Source organism: Microdochium trichocladiopsis, assembly GCF_020744255.1.
Source record: "Microdochium trichocladiopsis strain MPI-CAGE-CH-0230 chromosome Unknown B0I36scaffold_12, whole genome shotgun sequence".
Lineage (NCBI taxonomy): Eukaryota > Fungi > Ascomycota > Sordariomycetes > Xylariales > Microdochiaceae > Microdochium > Microdochium trichocladiopsis.
Window position 1 is genome coordinate 1,114,109 of NW_025763555.1, and position 16,831 is coordinate 1,130,939.

At 54.0% G+C, this 16,831-nt stretch overlaps 5 protein-coding genes across 5 annotated transcripts; 2 read left to right on the top strand and 3 right to left on the bottom strand.

Annotated features, from left to right (window-relative positions):
• Positions 1–460: 460 nt before the first annotated feature.
• Positions 461–1,492, bottom strand: B0I36DRAFT_355147 (uncharacterized protein; the record flags this gene model as incomplete). The annotated part of the gene is made up of 2 exons (XM_046157409.1): positions 461–757; positions 1,217–1,492. 2 exons carry the CDS (start codon positions 1,490–1,492, stop codon positions 461–463), a joined length of 573 nt encoding a protein of 190 aa, XP_046005964.1.
• A 1,430-nt stretch (positions 1,493–2,922) lies between these two features.
• On the top strand, positions 2,923–3,326 carry B0I36DRAFT_337380 (uncharacterized protein; the record flags this gene model as incomplete). The annotated part of the gene is made up of 1 exon (XM_046155668.1): positions 2,923–3,326. A coding segment is annotated over one exon (161 nt), but the record flags the coding sequence as incomplete, so codon positions are not given.
• A 526-nt stretch (positions 3,327–3,852) lies between these two features.
• On the bottom strand, positions 3,853–7,746 carry B0I36DRAFT_355148 (uncharacterized protein; the record flags this gene model as incomplete). The annotated part of the gene is made up of 2 exons (XM_046157410.1): positions 3,853–4,413; positions 4,483–7,746. The coding sequence occupies 2 exons, from the start codon at positions 7,744–7,746 to the stop codon at positions 3,853–3,855; spliced, it is 3,825 nt and encodes a 1,274-aa protein (XP_046005966.1).
• Positions 7,747–8,422: 676 nt separating this feature from the next.
• On the bottom strand, positions 8,423–9,008 carry B0I36DRAFT_396595 (uncharacterized protein; the record flags this gene model as incomplete). Its single annotated transcript, XM_046161556.1, has 1 exon — positions 8,423–9,008. One exon carries the CDS (start codon positions 9,006–9,008, stop codon positions 8,559–8,561), a length of 450 nt encoding a protein of 149 aa, XP_046005967.1. The 3' UTR covers positions 8,423–8,558.
• Positions 9,009–9,161: 153 nt separating this feature from the next.
• B0I36DRAFT_337383 (uncharacterized protein) lies at positions 9,162–10,796 on the top strand. The gene is made up of 2 exons (XM_046155669.1): positions 9,162–10,182; positions 10,247–10,796. The coding sequence occupies exons 1-2, from the start codon at positions 9,237–9,239 to the stop codon at positions 10,375–10,377; spliced, it is 1,077 nt and encodes a 358-aa protein (XP_046005968.1). The 5' UTR covers positions 9,162–9,236; the 3' UTR covers positions 10,378–10,796.
• Positions 10,797–16,831: the final 6,035 nt, after the last annotated feature.

Below are 16,831 nucleotides of genomic sequence, written 5' to 3' on the forward strand. Positions count from 1 at the left end.
GTCCAGGTCTCGCGCTCTCTCAAGACCCTAGCACGACGTGCAGGCATTTCCATCAGCCCTACGCTTTGGTCGGTCAGATACACACGGTAAAGGAAGCGACGGCGCACTTGGGCGAGGAATGCTGTACACCAGCCCCCTCTGGCTGCCTAACTCTCTAGTTGCAAACTCCCAGTCCGTCACCGCTTGACCAGAATTCAGAGCTTTTCTACGATGAAGATTTCATCCATCGCCGTTGGTGGTCTTCCCGATGTGCCATCTCAACACCTCTCGTACCCTGCTGGCCCTGTTTGTGAATGTCGTACAGGGATCATTCTCACTCGCCCGGCCAATGTTTGAAGCAGTCTTACAGACCATAACTTGAACATAGCTGGGCATGCACCCTCACATATGGCTCAGTCGCAAGGTTTGCATTTGTAGAACCAAGCTTTGCGATTGCCCGTCGTTGCGTGCTTCGCAGAACTTAAGAAGGCTCGATAACGAAGGCCGAATCTCGCACATTGCACTGCTCCTTTCGGCTAGGGGACAGAGTCAGTTCAGACAGCTGCAACCTCGACAAAGGATCAAAGGACGCCACACCTTCCTCTTTAGTGATGACCTTGTTGTCGACACAGTATTTCTCAAACTCTTCCAGCGTAAGGCGTGCCACGATGCAAGCCTTGGGTATCCATCCCCGTACCAGCCAGTGGGATGGAGTAGCGTAGTGAACACCATTGGGATTTTCCCTGCAGTACGGTTGTTCACCAGCCTGCTCCACAAGCTGGGTGGAACGTGCAAATGAGATGCCAAGATCCGCAGGAGCGATGACCACCACATGGCCGTCGTCACCAAAACGATTCGGGTCTTTCCGTATGATATTATGAATGCGTCCTGGGCTGTCAGAAACGGATATGAACGGCGATGGGGTGCTAGTATAGCTCCTGTGATCTATGATCTGCTTGCTGGCGTGCACATCTTCTGTGTTGCGCAATGAATCCAAGCCAGAACATAAGAGGCCGGTGCCACGTATGAGCTTAGTCTTCGACCGTGATGTCTGATATCTATAGAATGGTGAATCCCCTTCGTGAGCGTTTTCCGAAGCCGATAGGATGCTCAAGATGTGCGTCTGCAGTAAAGTACTGAGGGTTTAGGTTTGGCGCTGTGTGGTTTCGAGCATTGATCTCAATACTGTGCACTCCTGATTGAGAGCTTGAATGCTATTCTGGTCCCCATCGAGTACCTGGAATTGGAGACCGCCCAGAGGAGCGGTAGCTGAAGATGTCTGACCTTCCAGGAGGCTTACCAGTCGATCGAGCTCTGACTGGAGAAAGCCATTCAGATCCAACTCATATCGGAGGTTCTTAGTCAATGACCTCACTTGAGCTAAAGCCCGAATCAAATTGTTCCGCTCCGTGAAAGCCTCCGGAGTCTCGTCAATGTCCTCGGCAAAGCCTAAGCGCTGGCGTAGATCTTTTCGGAGACCATAGTCATCGCGGCGGACGTTCCCACGCGACATTAGAGACGTGAGTTCGTGTGGATATCCCGAGTCTGTTGTTGATGTGATGGTTTTCGGTAATGGCCGACCGTTAGAAAGGTTGTCGAAACCTGGAGCAGTATGGGCTTCATCGTCCTTTTTATTCTGGAGATAGAGACAGCATAGCACGAATGCAGCAATCCTGGTTGTGGCTTAACATTCGACATGTGTAGTGGTTCAAAGCCAAACCGCATCCGGCCCCAGACTTCCAACACAGTAAAGTTATTTACAAGGTTTTAGTGATACAGGGATCTTCATAGTATAGTAGCATTACGTTTCATTACTATTCTTCCAGTCAGATGAGACAACCAATGCTAACTTTTTGTGGACTGAAGCATCCTCAAGAGGTCTCGTTTTGCTTCGTAGGGCTTCCGAAGCACCTGTATCATTACGTGCGGCCGCGACCCGATCACACAATTCTAAAAGCTGCGGGCATATCTCCCATTCTGCGAGGTCAATAGCATCAAGGAGAACGAGATTGACGTCGAGGATGAGGCTTAGCGTGGCGGCACCGCACATGGCGGCGAAACTCAAGGCTAGATCGTGCGCCGACTTGGTCGTCCAGATGTGCCACCCGCACTGAATAGTCGAGTTGTCAGTCATCCCGATGCCGACTGTGCATTGGCTTGAGGTGGTACGAAACAGGTCTTTCATGCTTGTAAGCCACTCGGTGGCCGAATGGCGAGTAGCTTGAGGATCATAGCTTCAAGAAATGTCCAGAGGCTCTGAGTACGTGCTTCCACCTTAGCCGAGGTCAAGACCACTGGCGATGGGCAACGACAACCACGACCGTCAAGTTAACCTCGCGTGGGTTCATATCCAACGCCATGGGCGACTGTCTGCCGCAGCGGACAGTTCAAGGTGGTCTATTTCTTCAATTTCCGATAATCGCAACAATCCCCCATGGCGCAACCGAGAATACCTCATTGGCAACAACGGCCGCAGATACCGGCATCTTGGGATGGGTTTCGCATTGCGCCTGAATACATCCACAACTGTCGCCTTAGGAAAAAATAAGCGCTAGTTCTTTATCGGGTAAGGCAGATGTGGCAGCCATTTAAAGTGCGACTGAACTTCAGCGGCACGGGCGGAGCCGAGCTAGAAAGCACCGAACAGAATCTCGCCGACACAACCAGGACTGAATAGAGCGTCACATGCTCGGATCTCAACTGAGCTAGCTTAATTAGGGAGACAAAAGGCGGGGCATTATTATTAGAGGACAAATGTTCATAAACCTGTTTATGGCTGAACCTAGTTCCAAATTGTGGCATCTGCCCAAACTTTGTAGCTGTTCAGCTGCCCATTTTCCCCGGCCATTGAAAAGTTACAAGTCACACCTTCTCCAGTAAGCGCACACACACACGCAGAAAGTATGACGGCTTGTTTGGTCCAGTCTGGCATGTGCCCAGAGCCAATGCTGGCGCGCCCACGCCCGGGTGGCGAGTGGCTGCCATGGCAAAACGCGCACTTACACCCGATCTATCAATCCATCCATCCATCCATCCCGCGCGCGCCCGCACCGCACGTGCACAACCACCACCCTGACGTCACTGTCCCTCGCCCCGCCATATGACGTGGCGCAGCAGCCGGCACCACGACCACTACAAAGCCCAGAGAACCACTAGGATGTAGGAGCACGCTTGCAATGGATCGACCACACACACGTGCTGGGGCGTAGATGATGGCAGGCAGGTTATACTTGCTGTCCAGCCAGGCGGAATTCTCGGAGAACGGAGCAGCAGCAGTGGATCATCCTTTGTTGCGCCTACAGGATGCAGACTGCGAAAGATTCAGGAATAAACGGTGTTTGAACGTGCCAAAATGCATGACCTAAAAAGCAATATGCTCGTGGTCTCGAGCTTCTGGAGGCGTTAGTATTGTGTGGTCTTGCGACATGCAAAGGTGTGATCCACGACACCATGACGAAAACACGAAATCCATGCTCTGGTGAAGCGCAGATGCCCGTTGGATAAGCATTTTGCTGGAAAAGTCGCATTATTTGCGGGCTAAAGACAAAACTCGGTGGAGTTTTTGACTTGGTTCAGTCAATCTGAGAGTGTGCACATAAACCAATCCCTCAGGCACATCAACAGACCCAGAGAAGATGTAACGAACAAATGGCTTTTTTGGTGCTAGAATCCTACTACTAGAGATTACAATCTGCTCATCGTGGGATGAGTGTACATGAATAATTTTGAAATGCATGAAATTTTGGAACGTTCGTGACTTCGTGATAAAACAGCAAATCATCAAAGCAAACGCTTAACTTGTACAGGATTGAAAAACGGGAGCATGTCAGACAAAGAAACGCAGACGGGATCAAAGCCAGGTGAACAACCCGCTTAGAACAGTCCAAGCAGACCGCCTTTCTTCTTGCCGCCCTTCTTGTCCTGGCCGGTGACCGTGTCGACGATATCGCCGAGACCAAGACTGCTGAGCACCTTAGTCAGACCAAGGCCACCAAGGAGGTTGTACACGAGGCCGCCAAGACCGAGGCCGTTGAGCAGCTTGCCCACCAGGCCCAGGACGCCGCTGAGCAGAAGGCCGACGCCGGCGATGATCTGGAACAGCGGCTCCGCGAGGAGGCCCCAGAGCGGGTTGATCTCCTTCTTGGCCCGGGGCATGCCCTCGAGCTTCTTCTTGGCATTTTCGATGGTCTCGGTGACGTGGCCCGTGAGCTCCTTGAGGACGTCCGCGAGGCGGTACTCCTCGGGAGTGGCCTCGCGCGAGGCCGTCTTGTGCTGCGCGTTGGCCGCGATGCGTCTGTCAGGGTCGAGGCCGCGGATCACGCCATTCGCCTCGGTCAGGATCTTGCCGCCCTCCTCGATCAAGGGGCGGACCTCTTTGACCAGGCCCTCCTCGTCGCGCTCATCTTCGGGCTTGGCCTCCTCTGCCTCGATTCTCTGTTTTTGTAGTGGTTAGTAGTTGTTCCACGGCGGTTATCTAAGACCAGTTTGCAAGGGAAAACTTACAGAGGTGATCATCTTGAGGATGGGCTTGATGCGGTCAAGCGAGTGGTTGAGGCAGTCGGCAATGCGAGCAGCGATCTGGCGGTCCTGCTCGAGCTGCAGGCGCTTCTGCTTGTCCTCCTCGGACTCCTCCTCCTTGGGCTCCTCAGGCGGGATGTCCTCGAGCAGGGTGACGTGACCCAGGATGGAACCCTTCTGGTCGATAACGTCGCCGTCGTCGTCAATCTTCTTGCCGGCGCACTTGCTCAGGTCGCCGCTGGTCAGCTTGCCAATGACATCGCCGTTCTCGTCCACCACGTTGCCCTCGCGGTTGACCTTGCGGCCAGACATGGGGTTCACGTCCTTGGGCTCCTCGGGCTTCTCCCAGCGCTCCGCCTTGCCGAGGACGTTGCCGTTCTTATCGAGGATGTCGCCGTCGTCGTCGACCGCGCGGCCAAAGAGGACCTTGGCGTCGCCCTGGACAAGGCGGCCGACTACGTCGCCGCCGGGCGTGACAATCTCGCCCTCCTTGTTGACGGTGCAGTTGGGCAGCTCGGAGAAGGGGCCTTCCTTCATACCCTCGCGCTCCGCCTCGGGGATGAGCTCGCACTTGCCAATGACGTCGCCGCCTTCGTTGCGGATGAAGCCCTGCTTGTCGCACATCTTGCCAATCAGGCGCGGGAGGGCACCCTCGATGACACGGCCATAGATGTCGCCGTGCTTGTCGACGGCGTTGCCAGCCTTGTTGATGCGCTTGCCAGCCAGGATCGAGTTGTCGACCTCGGGCTCGGGCTCGGGCTCGGGCGCCTCCCAGCGCTCGGCGCGGCCAAGCACATTGCCAGCCTTGTCCAAGATGTCGCCGTCAGCATCGACAGTCTTACCCTTGAGCTTCTTGGCGTCGCCGTCGACGACGACGCCGACCTGCTCGCCGTTGAAGAGGACCTTGCCCTCGTTGGCGACGGTGGCACCGGGGAAGTCTTCAAAGGGGGAGGGCTCCTTGTTGTCCTCGCGCTCGTTCTCGGGGATGGGCTCGGCCTTGCCAATGACCTTTCCGGCGTCGTTGTAGATCTCGCCGTTGTCACCGACCTTCTTGCCGACGAGGTGCTGCAGGATGCCCTCAACGACGCGGCCCCAGACGGTGCCCTTGTCGTCGACAACATTGCCGGCCTTGTTGACCTTCTTGTCGCGCAGGACAGAGTAGTCGATCTGCTCCTCGGGCTCGGCCTCTGGCTCGACGGGTTCCTCGGCCTCAGCACGGGTGGCATGGCCAATGACGTTGCCGTTCTTGTCCAGAATATCGCCATCAGCGTCGACCTTCTTGCCAATGAGGTTCTTGAAGTCGTCGCCGTCGACAACGCCGACCTGGCGGCCGTCAAAGATGACCTTGCCGTTCTTGTCGACGGTGGCGTCGGGGAAGTCCTCAAAGGGCGACGACTCGTTCTTGACCGCCTCGGGCAGGACCTCGACCTCGCCCAGGACGTTGCCGCTGTCGTCCCAGACCTTACCGTCCTTGCCGACAGTCCGGCCGGCCAGCTTCTTCAAGTCGCCGCTCGAGACCTTGCCGAGCGGGTTGCCGTTGCTATCGACAACGTTGCCACCCTTGTTGATCTTGAGACCCTCAAGGATGGACAGGTCGGGGAGCTTGGCCTCCTCGAGGGCGTCCAGGCGCTCAGCGGCCTCGGGGACGTCCTCCTTGATACGCTCGACAATGGTGCCCTCGGGCACAATGTCGACCTTGCCGAGCACGGTCTCGTTATCGCCCAGGAGATTACCCTGGGCGTCGATGCCCTTGATGTCCTTGCCCACGAGGTCGCCAACCTCCTGGCCCTCGGCGAGCTTGCCGAGGATCTTGCCCTTGGCGTCCTTGACCTGGCCGTCGTCGGCGACGTTGAAGGGGCTCTCAAACATCTCGAGGACCTTGCCGGCAACAGAGGGCGCAAAGGAGGGGATCTTGATCTCGTTGGCCTGGTTGGCCTGCTCCTCGACCTTCTCGAGAGCCTCGAGCCGCTCAGCAGCCTCGGGGATCTCCTTCTTTACTTGCTCGGCAACAGTGCCCTCGGGGGCAATGTCGACCTTGCCCAGGACAGTGTCGTTCTCGCCGAGCAGGTTGCCCTCGGCGTCAATGCCGTGGATTTCCTTGCCGATGAGGTCTTGGATGTCTTGACCCTCAGCCACCTTGCCAAGGATCTTGCCCTCCTTGTCAGTCACCTTGCCGCCGTCAGAGACAGTGAATGGACCCTCAAAGAGGCCGACGACCTTGTTGGCGACGGAGGGAGCAAGAGAAGGCACCTCGATATCGCCAATGGTCTGGGGAGCAGGGACCTCCTCAGGGAGGTTCTCGGCGGCTTCGGTGCCGAGCTTGGGCACCTCGCCGTCCCTAAGTGCGATAGGGGCACCGCCTTCCGCAGTTTCTTGGACTTCACCGGCGGCACCCTCCGCAGTCTCCTGGACATCGCCGGCGGCGTCCTCTGCGGTCTCCTTGGCGCCATCGGCCGTGTCGTTGACCTTGTCGCCGAGATCCTGCGGGTCCGCGGTCTTCTCACCGTCGGCAGCGCCCTCAACGGCATCAGTAGCACCCTTGGCAGCATCGTCTACCGTGCCAGTGGCACCCTCGACCGTCTCGCCGGCGGCATCTGTCGTGCCTTTCGCGGCGTCACGAACGGCACCAGTAGTGTCCTTGGTGCCCGTGGCTTCACCAACTGTGTCGGTGGTGCCCTTGGCGGCGTCTCCGACCGTATCTGTCGCGGTCTTGCCGGTCTTGCTCACTGCATCACCGGCGCCGCCGACCACTGACTGTGCCGCGTCGGTAACCCCGCCCACGACACTGCCGAGGCCGCCGCCGCCGCCGCCCCGCGAGCTCTGGACGCCGTCCTTGGCTGATTTTGTGGTGTAGTTGAGTTCCGAGGCAACGTCCTCGAGGGGCTCGGCCTTGCCGACGACACCGCCGTCCTCGTTCAGGACATCGCCTTCTTGTGTGACGACGAAGCCTACAAACTCCTTGGCCTCGCCGCTCGTCACCTTGCCGATGGGGTTGCCATCGTCGTCGACGACCTCCCCTTTCTCGTTGATGCGGCCAGCGGCGGGGACCATCTCCCCTTCGCCGTCGCCGGAGCCGTGGTGGCCGGCACCATACTCGGACTGGTCTTCTGATGTGTCTGGGATGGATCGCGGCACGCCCGCGTCCGAGCCGGCCTGCTGCTTCTGCTCCTGCGCAGACTCTCCTATGTTCTGGACTTGTTCTGTGGCGCCATTTGTGGCGCTCTTGGCCGTGTCTACGAGTCCCGACATAGCTGCGGGATGGAGAACGGCGACAGGGTTCTCATTCTTGGGGATGTGATAGGTAGTGGTGGTTACTACGTCTTGATAATGGGGAGATGGTGACTCTGATTGGGTGCTGGGTGTTTTGTGTTGTGCTTCTGGTAATATACATAAACGGGCTGCCCAATAACTCGAGCTGAATGTCTTCCAGGTCAAAATCTGAGCAATGCAACCCAGGCATATCCAGATATTTATGAGGCACACATCTCACGCAGCCGTCCTAGGGTTGCCAGAACCAGCCACGAGCATCAATTCCATCATTGTCAGGGCAATTACGTCCGGGCCCGACGAAATCGATCGACGTCACAAAGCCCATGTAAGTCAAGTCGAGCCACACGAGGCGTGTGGAAGTGTGCTGCGTGTGAGCGACTCCAGCCGCCGCCGCCGCCGCCCTGTACGCACACTCACTCGACGTCATGGCGTTCCACCGCCTGGCGTGTGCAACAAGTCCGTGAACAGCTCCACGTGCTAGAGTTTGGTCCAGGGGGTAGGCACGTCATCATGCTATCGATTAGTTCAGACGGTCATTCACACATGCGGGCGATACATGCTCTGTTTCGTGGAAACGCAGCGTGTGGCGTATCGACGAAGGGAACCGGAGCTGCACAGACAGGCAAAGAGAGCAAGGGTCGCTTGATCGGCACGGCTGCATGAAACTCTCGCGGAGCCTGGGGGTCCCCTCTCAAATCTGATTCTGAAGCCACGCCACACCTCGTTGACAGCCCCTAAGGCAATGTTGGCGAACGGTGTGGCGGCAAGGCGGCAACATTGGCAAGAGTGGTTTACGCGTAGAGCCAGCCAGCGACTGCAAACGGGGGGTCCGGCTGGGCACCAATGAGTGTCACCACCAACCAAGTGGTTGTCCACAGTAGGCGGGGACCATGCTTCTGCCTGTGGCAGGATCTCTCCCAAGTGCGTGGTTGTAGAGGGTTGATCATCTCTTGCAAGCGGCGTTGTTGTTCATTGGTCCCTGGGAACAGCACGAGGAGGGCGTAAAACAGGAAATGGTGCTCGCGGCGAGTCTCCCACGGCGGGATCGTCGTGCATGGGGTGGCACCGGCAGGGAATGTGCCCCGAGAGATCTCGATGGACTGGGTCGGGGAGCCGCATATCGCGATATAGAACGGCGTTGAAAGAACCCTTGGGTACAGTACTTCGAGGTGCGGAAGATCAGCACTGTTTGCGTCTCCCGACCGCAAGTTTTGATCAGAGTTATTGCTACTACGTTCCATGACGTAATTCGTTAGAATGTAGTGTCATTTAAAGTTCGTTAGTGTGAACTCAAGATCGAGTTCCGCGTAACCTTGTCCTGGCACAACCATTGAATGCTAGTCATATAGCTAGCGATTCTTTTCCGGCGCCTCCCTTCCCATACCACGACCACACGAATATGACTCCAAGTCCTTAGATGCAGCTTTCACATCAATCGACCTCGACTTCTAAACACTAACGCCAGGCTCATGAGACGTTCTTCGATGAAAGGTGGCAACCTCCGTCGCGATGGAAATGGTCTACGACAAGACACATCGCATATCGAGCGCTTGTGTTTTGCCGAGGACGGCGAGCAGACCATTGAGGCTCGCGCTGATCGGCACCGCTGGAATGTCGCGTTTAGCAGAGTGTGCGGACTGACTGAGGAAATCCGAGATGAGTTAAGATTTGGAGACTTTCTCAGTTCAGAGCTCGGTCGGTTTTCAAACCTCTCGGCAGGGGAGGCGAATAGAGCCGCGAGTCCTCCAGAACTTCCCCGGTTCGTAGGCCGCGATGGGAATCAGGATAGCATTGAAGACCTCAATCAGGAAAGACAACTCTTGAGGTCGATGCTCGACATCACACAGCGCCAAAACCTCTCACTCAGGAATACACTGCAGCTACATATCTTTCGCATCCTTTCAGCGTCTACCGACACGTACGAAGAATATTTACCATTCTACCGATATGAGACACGACAGTTGAAGACTAAGTTCAGGCCTGGTGCCGGCCTTTTCTGCTCTGGTTTGAAGTCCATGCGCGAAACAGAAGATGTGTACACCAGCAAGCAGGTCATAAATCACATCGAATACACGCGCGCCGGATCGCCGTTCATATCCGTTTCTGACAGCCCGTGGCGGATTCATAACATCATACGAAAAGACCGGAAACGTGTCTATCACGGCGGTCATGTGGTAGTCATCGCTCCTGCAAATCTTCGCAAGCTCCAAATCTCCTTTGCACGTTCAACTCAACTTGTGGAGCAAATCGGTGAGAAACCGTATTGCAAGGAAAATCCCAATGGAGTTCACTATACCACTCCATCCCACTGGTTGGTACAGGGTTGGATACCGGAGGCATGCATTGTGGCACGCCTTACGCTGGAGGAGTTCGAGGAATACTGTGCCATCCACAAGGACATCACTAAAGTAGAAGGTACGACTTTACGTGATGCTTTGAACTGAGTCCTTTAAATCGCTGAACTGACTGTCCGCTCTAGCTGATGAAAAAGACCCTAAGTACGACATTCGGCCTTCGCTCTCGAGCCTTCTTGAGTTCCGTGTAGCATGGCAGGACCGCCATTCGCAGGCGTTAGTTGTACAAGATGCAGAGGCTAGGCTAGAGACATAACTGGAAGATGCTTAACCAGATATATTCAAGGGGCTGCTGTGCGCATCTAATCGATTAGGAGACGATTGAGAGTCCTGCGCAGGTCTGGGAGCGTTGTTGTAACGACACATACCTTCGCAGCCAATATCTTCGGTCAGGATACTATCAGGAGAGACGACCTTCTGTGTCGAAGTATTCCACATGCGTAGAGGCGACCCTGAAAGGTCTGTGCTTGGGCCGAATCTTTTGCAGCGTCTCTCTGGAGGAATATATGAGTGTGACAGAATGAAGGTCTTGGCGCTAGTCGAGGATTTGGACTGTTCTGAGTCTTAGATCTGCTAATACTGCGCGTGCTGTCACGCTGATACATTAATCACTGCTGCTAGTACCCTGTTAGGAGGCTTGCCGGACGTACGCTCAGCGGCAGTGTCAAAATTCACAGCCTTGCCGTCTTCGTCGCCGCTTCTGTTCTCCTCCTAGTTCAATGCAGTTCTTTGATCTTCCACGTACCGTCTGCACATACAAGGATGAACTTGGCCTTGAGGTTTTGGTATGCTTCAAGCTTGCTACGGACTCCAGCAAGCCATTCGTCAATGCGCAAGCTGTAAGGTCGAGCACCAGTTGAACACAGTGGACACTTCCAGTGACCCCCGAAGGATGGCTCGCTGGGACATGTTGTGCAGGACGACGACCACGTACCGCACACGCACGTCTTTTCTTTGCCAAGTCGCGAGTTCAGCCATGTTTCAAGATCAAAGCACTCATGGACCGCAATTTGGACAACCCCTAAGGTGGACGGATCTGCTAGGTCAATGGCTATCTCATGAGTGACCATGACGATATCGTCGTCATCGCTGTCTTTTGTGCGCGCTGGTCTTTCCTCGATCAACTCAACCGTCCTTGCATATGGCTGGATGCCGTGGATCTTCACCCAATCAAGTATGGCGGAATGACTCAACGTTTCCACGAGCTCGACCGCCAGAAGCGGCTGGCTGTCCTTCAGCACATCTTCTGGACGACTGTTAGTCTCCGGCACCTATATATGCAGATGGTTCTCCTCCGATAGTGCGCTTCGCGCGCTATCGATCGGCAGATCCTTGGCGTTGTGTGCCTTGCGGCGTACGGACAGTCTAACGCCGTTGGCTTCCAGGAAAATGTGGTCGGGCCAGGTGACGTGCTTCATGAACCATTCGCTGTCAGACATACCAGGAACCTGGTCGCCCACAACATAGCAACAGGGTACCCGAACGCGCGAGAAAGCACTACTACGTCTCTGGGTATGGGGCAGGCTGTCCTCCGCCGTTTCAACATATGTCAAGCGACCACGGTACTTGTCGCTTGGGTGAGACTTGCATTTCAATAGCGGCTTCGGGTGTGATTGACACGGATTTCAGAGCATATGTCCCTGAGCGACTGATAATGGTACGCGCTCGTTTGCTCTGGTTGAACCAGGAGCCGCCTTGGGCTGCAAAAATGTGCCTGATGCAGCGTACTGACTAAGCAGTTGTCGTCATATTGGTCACTTGGGTTCTCGTCAATTGGGATGTGGTAGTCTCGGTCAAGGAATGAAAGGCCTGGCAGACGCGACTCCTGAAATATCGTCTGGGGTAGTGTGGATTGCATGGAAGCAACGGCATGCCCGTTGTGGTTGCCTGCTATCGATGGGTTTGGCGCATGACCGGCCTGATTCAGTGGTGATTCCAACGCGGATCGTCCGCTCGTGCCGGGGGCTGGGGATTGCACTAAATGCGGCGCGCCCCGGAAAGTGAAGTTTAATGTAGCGACAAATTTCGGCTCCAATGACGCCGAGCGACAGTTTGCTGGGGCGAAAATGGTCGAGGATTTCCTTTTCTCAAAGGCAGATACCTTCTTTGACAACGAAGACATGATTCTTCGTCTCATTCAGCACTGGGACTCACCCAGCATTCAAGTTCGAATCGGGGCGATCGGAGCTTCGATCAACAAGCAACATCAGGTCCGACCCTCACCAAAGCTGGCACGGTCCTAAAGCTTATCGAAACCATTTCGAAAGCTGCGCCACGACTTGTGGAGCATGTTATGCTAGATCTTGGCAACCTTGCATTTCAGAGTCCTGACCACCGCAACATCGTCCTCGGCTGTGGTGCTCTGGAGCCGCTCAAGCATCTGATATGTCCATGCAGAGAATGACGAGACTTGGCAGAGTGCACCGTAGACGTCCAACACGTGGGGAGCGAAGGTCGGTGACATTGACTGAAAACCGGGCTGGAGTGAGACGGTAAGGCCGTGGCATTATAAGCAGTTCCGCTACTAGTTGAACAGGGTTTCGTATTTCGGCCACGCGGGTTTCAATGCTGAGACAGGTTTTCTGCCACGTACTACATCCGCCATGCGGGTCTGTGCTCTTTACTATGATTTGTTTTAGCGGCCAAGAAGCAATGTTCCGCCAAAGTATATATTGCATCGGTGACTGTTTGTATTGTACAGTAAATCTAAGCTGTGATGAGATACATGAGTGGCAGAGCCCCCATATTGCGAACATTCCCAGCCCTGTTCAGTAGAGTTTCACAGCACGCAAGAATGCACTCTATTACACGCTTGTCATAATCCCGTCTTTAGGATCAGCCAAAGACAGGGCAGCTGGACTGCTATTCTGCAAGATAGGCGAAGCCTTAGCAATAATACTGAGTCTCAATTACCATTCTCTGGGTTTTTGTTATGTCTCTTCAAAGAAACATGATTTTCCGGTTGTCTGAGTCACTAGGTGAGGTTATAAGTGAGAATGATGCTCATATTAATCGCTGAAGCACAAAGGTAATGATTGTTTGGCGATGAAATCTTCCATTTATATGTCCTTTGACCTTCATCATGATTAGCGACCGCATTGGCGCTGCTCCGTGGGATTCTTGAAGTCATGTCTTGAGATAACCGGCATCCACAAGCCCGATAACTGGTGCCCCTAAGGACTCACGGGATCGCCGGGGTAGTCAGTGATCCTTATAGCCTATCGTGCTGATATAAGCAGGTAATCACATAAGAACTTTAGGGTGTTTGTCCTGCGTGCGTAACCTCCCCTTGTCCCTAGCCTAGCCCTATGACCTGTTGGTCGGGTCGTCATATCTTTATAGTCCTGAAAATAGCAACTACATCGGAACCATCATCGTGCTTGAGGGGCATGTTTTCAAGCTCGATGCCCATATGCTCCCATCCCAATCTCGAAAATCGTACCTATCCTTCTCCATGTAGCCAAAAGCAAATCCAGATGTGACGCCTGGCTTTTTGTCGAAAACCCCTGCAGTGCCCGGAACATCTTCCCCGCCACAAGCATCACCGATCCTCTTCCATGCGGACCTGAGGTCTGCGCCCGTGAAAGTGAATGGCTCCTCAGTGTAGTTGATGACGAAAGCTTCCACCAGCCAACTTGGGTCAACGAAAGTGTAGTTTTCCCCTACTCCAATCTTGCCGAACTCGGGATAGTCATCAATGACCTTTGCGAACGAATCCTTGATAGTGTCGATGGAAGACTTGCGAAGTTTGATGCCACAACCGCAGCGAACATCGTCAAATGTTCTTTCACGCTTGTGGAGGATAGAGGCGGCGGTAGAAAAGAGCAGATAGATTTTGTGTAACAACATCTTGATCTATCGTGGTGCCAAATGTGGTGGCGAGGACAGAACAGTGGACTGGACAATTTTTCTACCAGTGGAGCAATATAGTGTTCGCTATGGTGGCCTGTTAAAGGGGCGAACACAGCTATCCGTCCACGTTCGAGCTGACTGTAGTATGACAAAGAGGTATGACGGATTCGTGCTTTCCCAGCAGGTCATAGCTGCGAGAGGCAGTATATGGATGTCAGTGTGGCGTAAAAGAAATTTGCCGAAAGGGCGGGAAGCTTGACGTAGTCGTTAAGAAGCCAGACTTTAGTCAAGCTTCTGCGTTATATATGATTTCGATTGCCTAGAATAAACATTTCTATAAACCAAAAACCCTGCCTCACGGTTCACATAAGCGTTTTCTAATACGACAACCGGGCGGGCCCGGAGTATCTCTGTCTCAATTAGCCAACAATATTTGCTGTCTATCAAGGTCGTTATTAACCTTTCTGCATTGAATGAGGTTCTAATCAGGATTACGAGTGATCGAGGACAAAGACCGCCAGGCCAGTACTGTAGCAGCCCCGTCTCGTTCCAGCCCCTTTCCTCCGTAGATTTACGTCTAACTTGTCACCCCAGGGCTACTGTCTTTTTCCCAGAATTTCCAATAAATGCGATCTATCAACAAATCCACAATACCCACAGTAGCAAGACAACCGACTCTAGAACAAGCACAGCGTTTCCTCTAGCCGATCGCTTCGGACCTGCAGAGCATATAAGCGATCACTACTCTTCAAGCTTACGTAATCCTGTAGGGGCAGATCTACACGACAACCAATCCTCGAGAGAGAATGACAATTGAGAGTCAGTGCTAAGCTAAGGCTTTACCTAGCTTACAGGACAGGAACCCCAACGCTCAGTCTTTGGCTGGCCCCGAAGGCTGGATTGTGACACTACTGTGCTGGGGAGAAGAGATTTTCTGATCGTGGCAAAGCAAACCGAACCACAACCAAAAGGCCCTCTAAGCTCCGGTTCCGGCGGGATCTCCGACGGTAACTCTGCGGACTTCGCCCGCAGAGTTAAGTGAGGGTCCACGCTTGTCATCACTGAGCAGCTGGACTGTACTCCACCGTGTTATGTGCAATTGCCCTCTGCTTATGAGAAATCGCCTGATTACTGCATTGCGAATCGAACGAGCACAGAATTGAGTGACAAAAATGGGTGAAGATAATGTTGTATTGTGGTGGTGGTTCAGTCGGCTTGATGCGATGTGCGAAAGTGAAAAAGAGGCTACGCTATAAATACATGAAAAGCAATAACGTAATCCACGGGTGAGCGGGTCACACGGGTGAACGGGTCACTTTACTGCAATTTAATTGAGGTTCACTTCCTTCTCCTTTTTCTCCACCTCCAATCATGGGACGACAATCAATTGAAAGTGATTTGGTTCTAGCGTTAAATGCGCTCCAATCCGACCCAAAATTAAGCGTACGAAAGGCTGCGCAGATCTATAATGTATCTCGTACGACACTCCAGCAACGATACCACGGCCGAGCTGCGAAACACGACACCCGACCACCCTGCCAGAAATTAACCTCATACGAAGAGGAGAGTATCGTACGATACGTACTCGACCTAGATTCGCGTTCATTTCCACCGCGGTTAAGTGGTGTTCGAGAAATGGCGGATCGACTCCTCCGCGTACGCGACGCGCCACGCGTTGGAACGAACTGGGCCTCAACCTTCGTACGACGACGACCTGAGCTCCGTACGCGTTTTAATCGAAGAATCGATTACCAGAGGGTCCTTTGCGAGGATCCGGACGCGTATCGCGCGTGGTTTGAGCTCGTACGAAACATAATCGCGAAATACGGGATCCACGATGACGATATCTACAACTTCGACGAAACGGGCTTCGCGATGGGCAAGATCTCCGCCGAAACTGTCGTTACGACCTCCGATCGACGCGGGAGGCCAAGAGCCGTACAACAAGGCAATCAGGAATGGGTTACAGTAATCCAGGGTATCGCGTCGTACGGCTATTCAATCCCGCCATACATTATCTTCGCCGGGAAGGTCCACCTCGACTCCTGGACCGCGAATAGCCCTCTACCGGCCGACTGGGTAATCGCGCTTTCAGAAAACGGTTGGACGACGAACGAGAGAGGCCTAGAATGGGTAAAACACTTTGATTTCCATACAAAGAGTCGTACGAAGGGTACCCACCGCCTCCTTATCCTCGACGGCCACGAGAGCCACCATTCCGTCGATTTCGAGCTCTACTGCAAGGAACAGAATATTGTCACGCTCTGTATGCCTGCTCATTCGTCGCATAAGCTCCAGCCTCTCGATGTTGGGTGTTTTGGACCTCTGAAACGGGCGTACGGTAAAGAAATCGAAGGTCTAATGCGGGCGCACGTAACCCACGTTTCAAAGGAGGACTTCCTCCCAGCCTTTTATAAGGCGTACGACGCTGCAATGACCAAATCAAACATCCAGGCAGGCTTCAGAGCGACAGGCCTAGTACCGTACGACCCGAATTATGTGATTTCGCAGCTAGATATGAAGTTTCATACGCCGACACCACCAGGTTCCTCTGCTGGACTACCACCCCCATGGGTTTCAAAGACGCCGAACAACCTAATTGAGACCGAATCGCAGACGAAGTATATTGAAAATCGCATCGTACGACACCAGAATAGCTCACCGTCGTCCATTGTTGAGAGCCTACGGCAGCTGAGAAAAGGAGTTATAATGATGGTACACGAGCAGGACCTTATGCGCCAAGAGCTCGCCGAACTTCGAGATGCAAATGACCGCCTCAGCCGCCGTCGTCGTACGAAAAGAAAGCAGCTACAGAAAGGAGGGTCCCTCACGATTGATCAGGCAAAGGATTTGAAGGC

Excerpts from the sequence above, each read along its gene's own strand:
- B0I36DRAFT_337383 (XM_046155669.1), top strand. The coding sequence starts at position 9,237 with ATGAGACGTTCTTCGATGAAAGGTGGCAACCTCCGTCGCGATGGAAAT. Across the intron at positions 10,183-10,246 it reads GGACATCACTAAAGTAGAAG|CTGATGAAAAAGACCCTAAG; the intron begins GTACGACTTTAC and ends TGTCCGCTCTAG.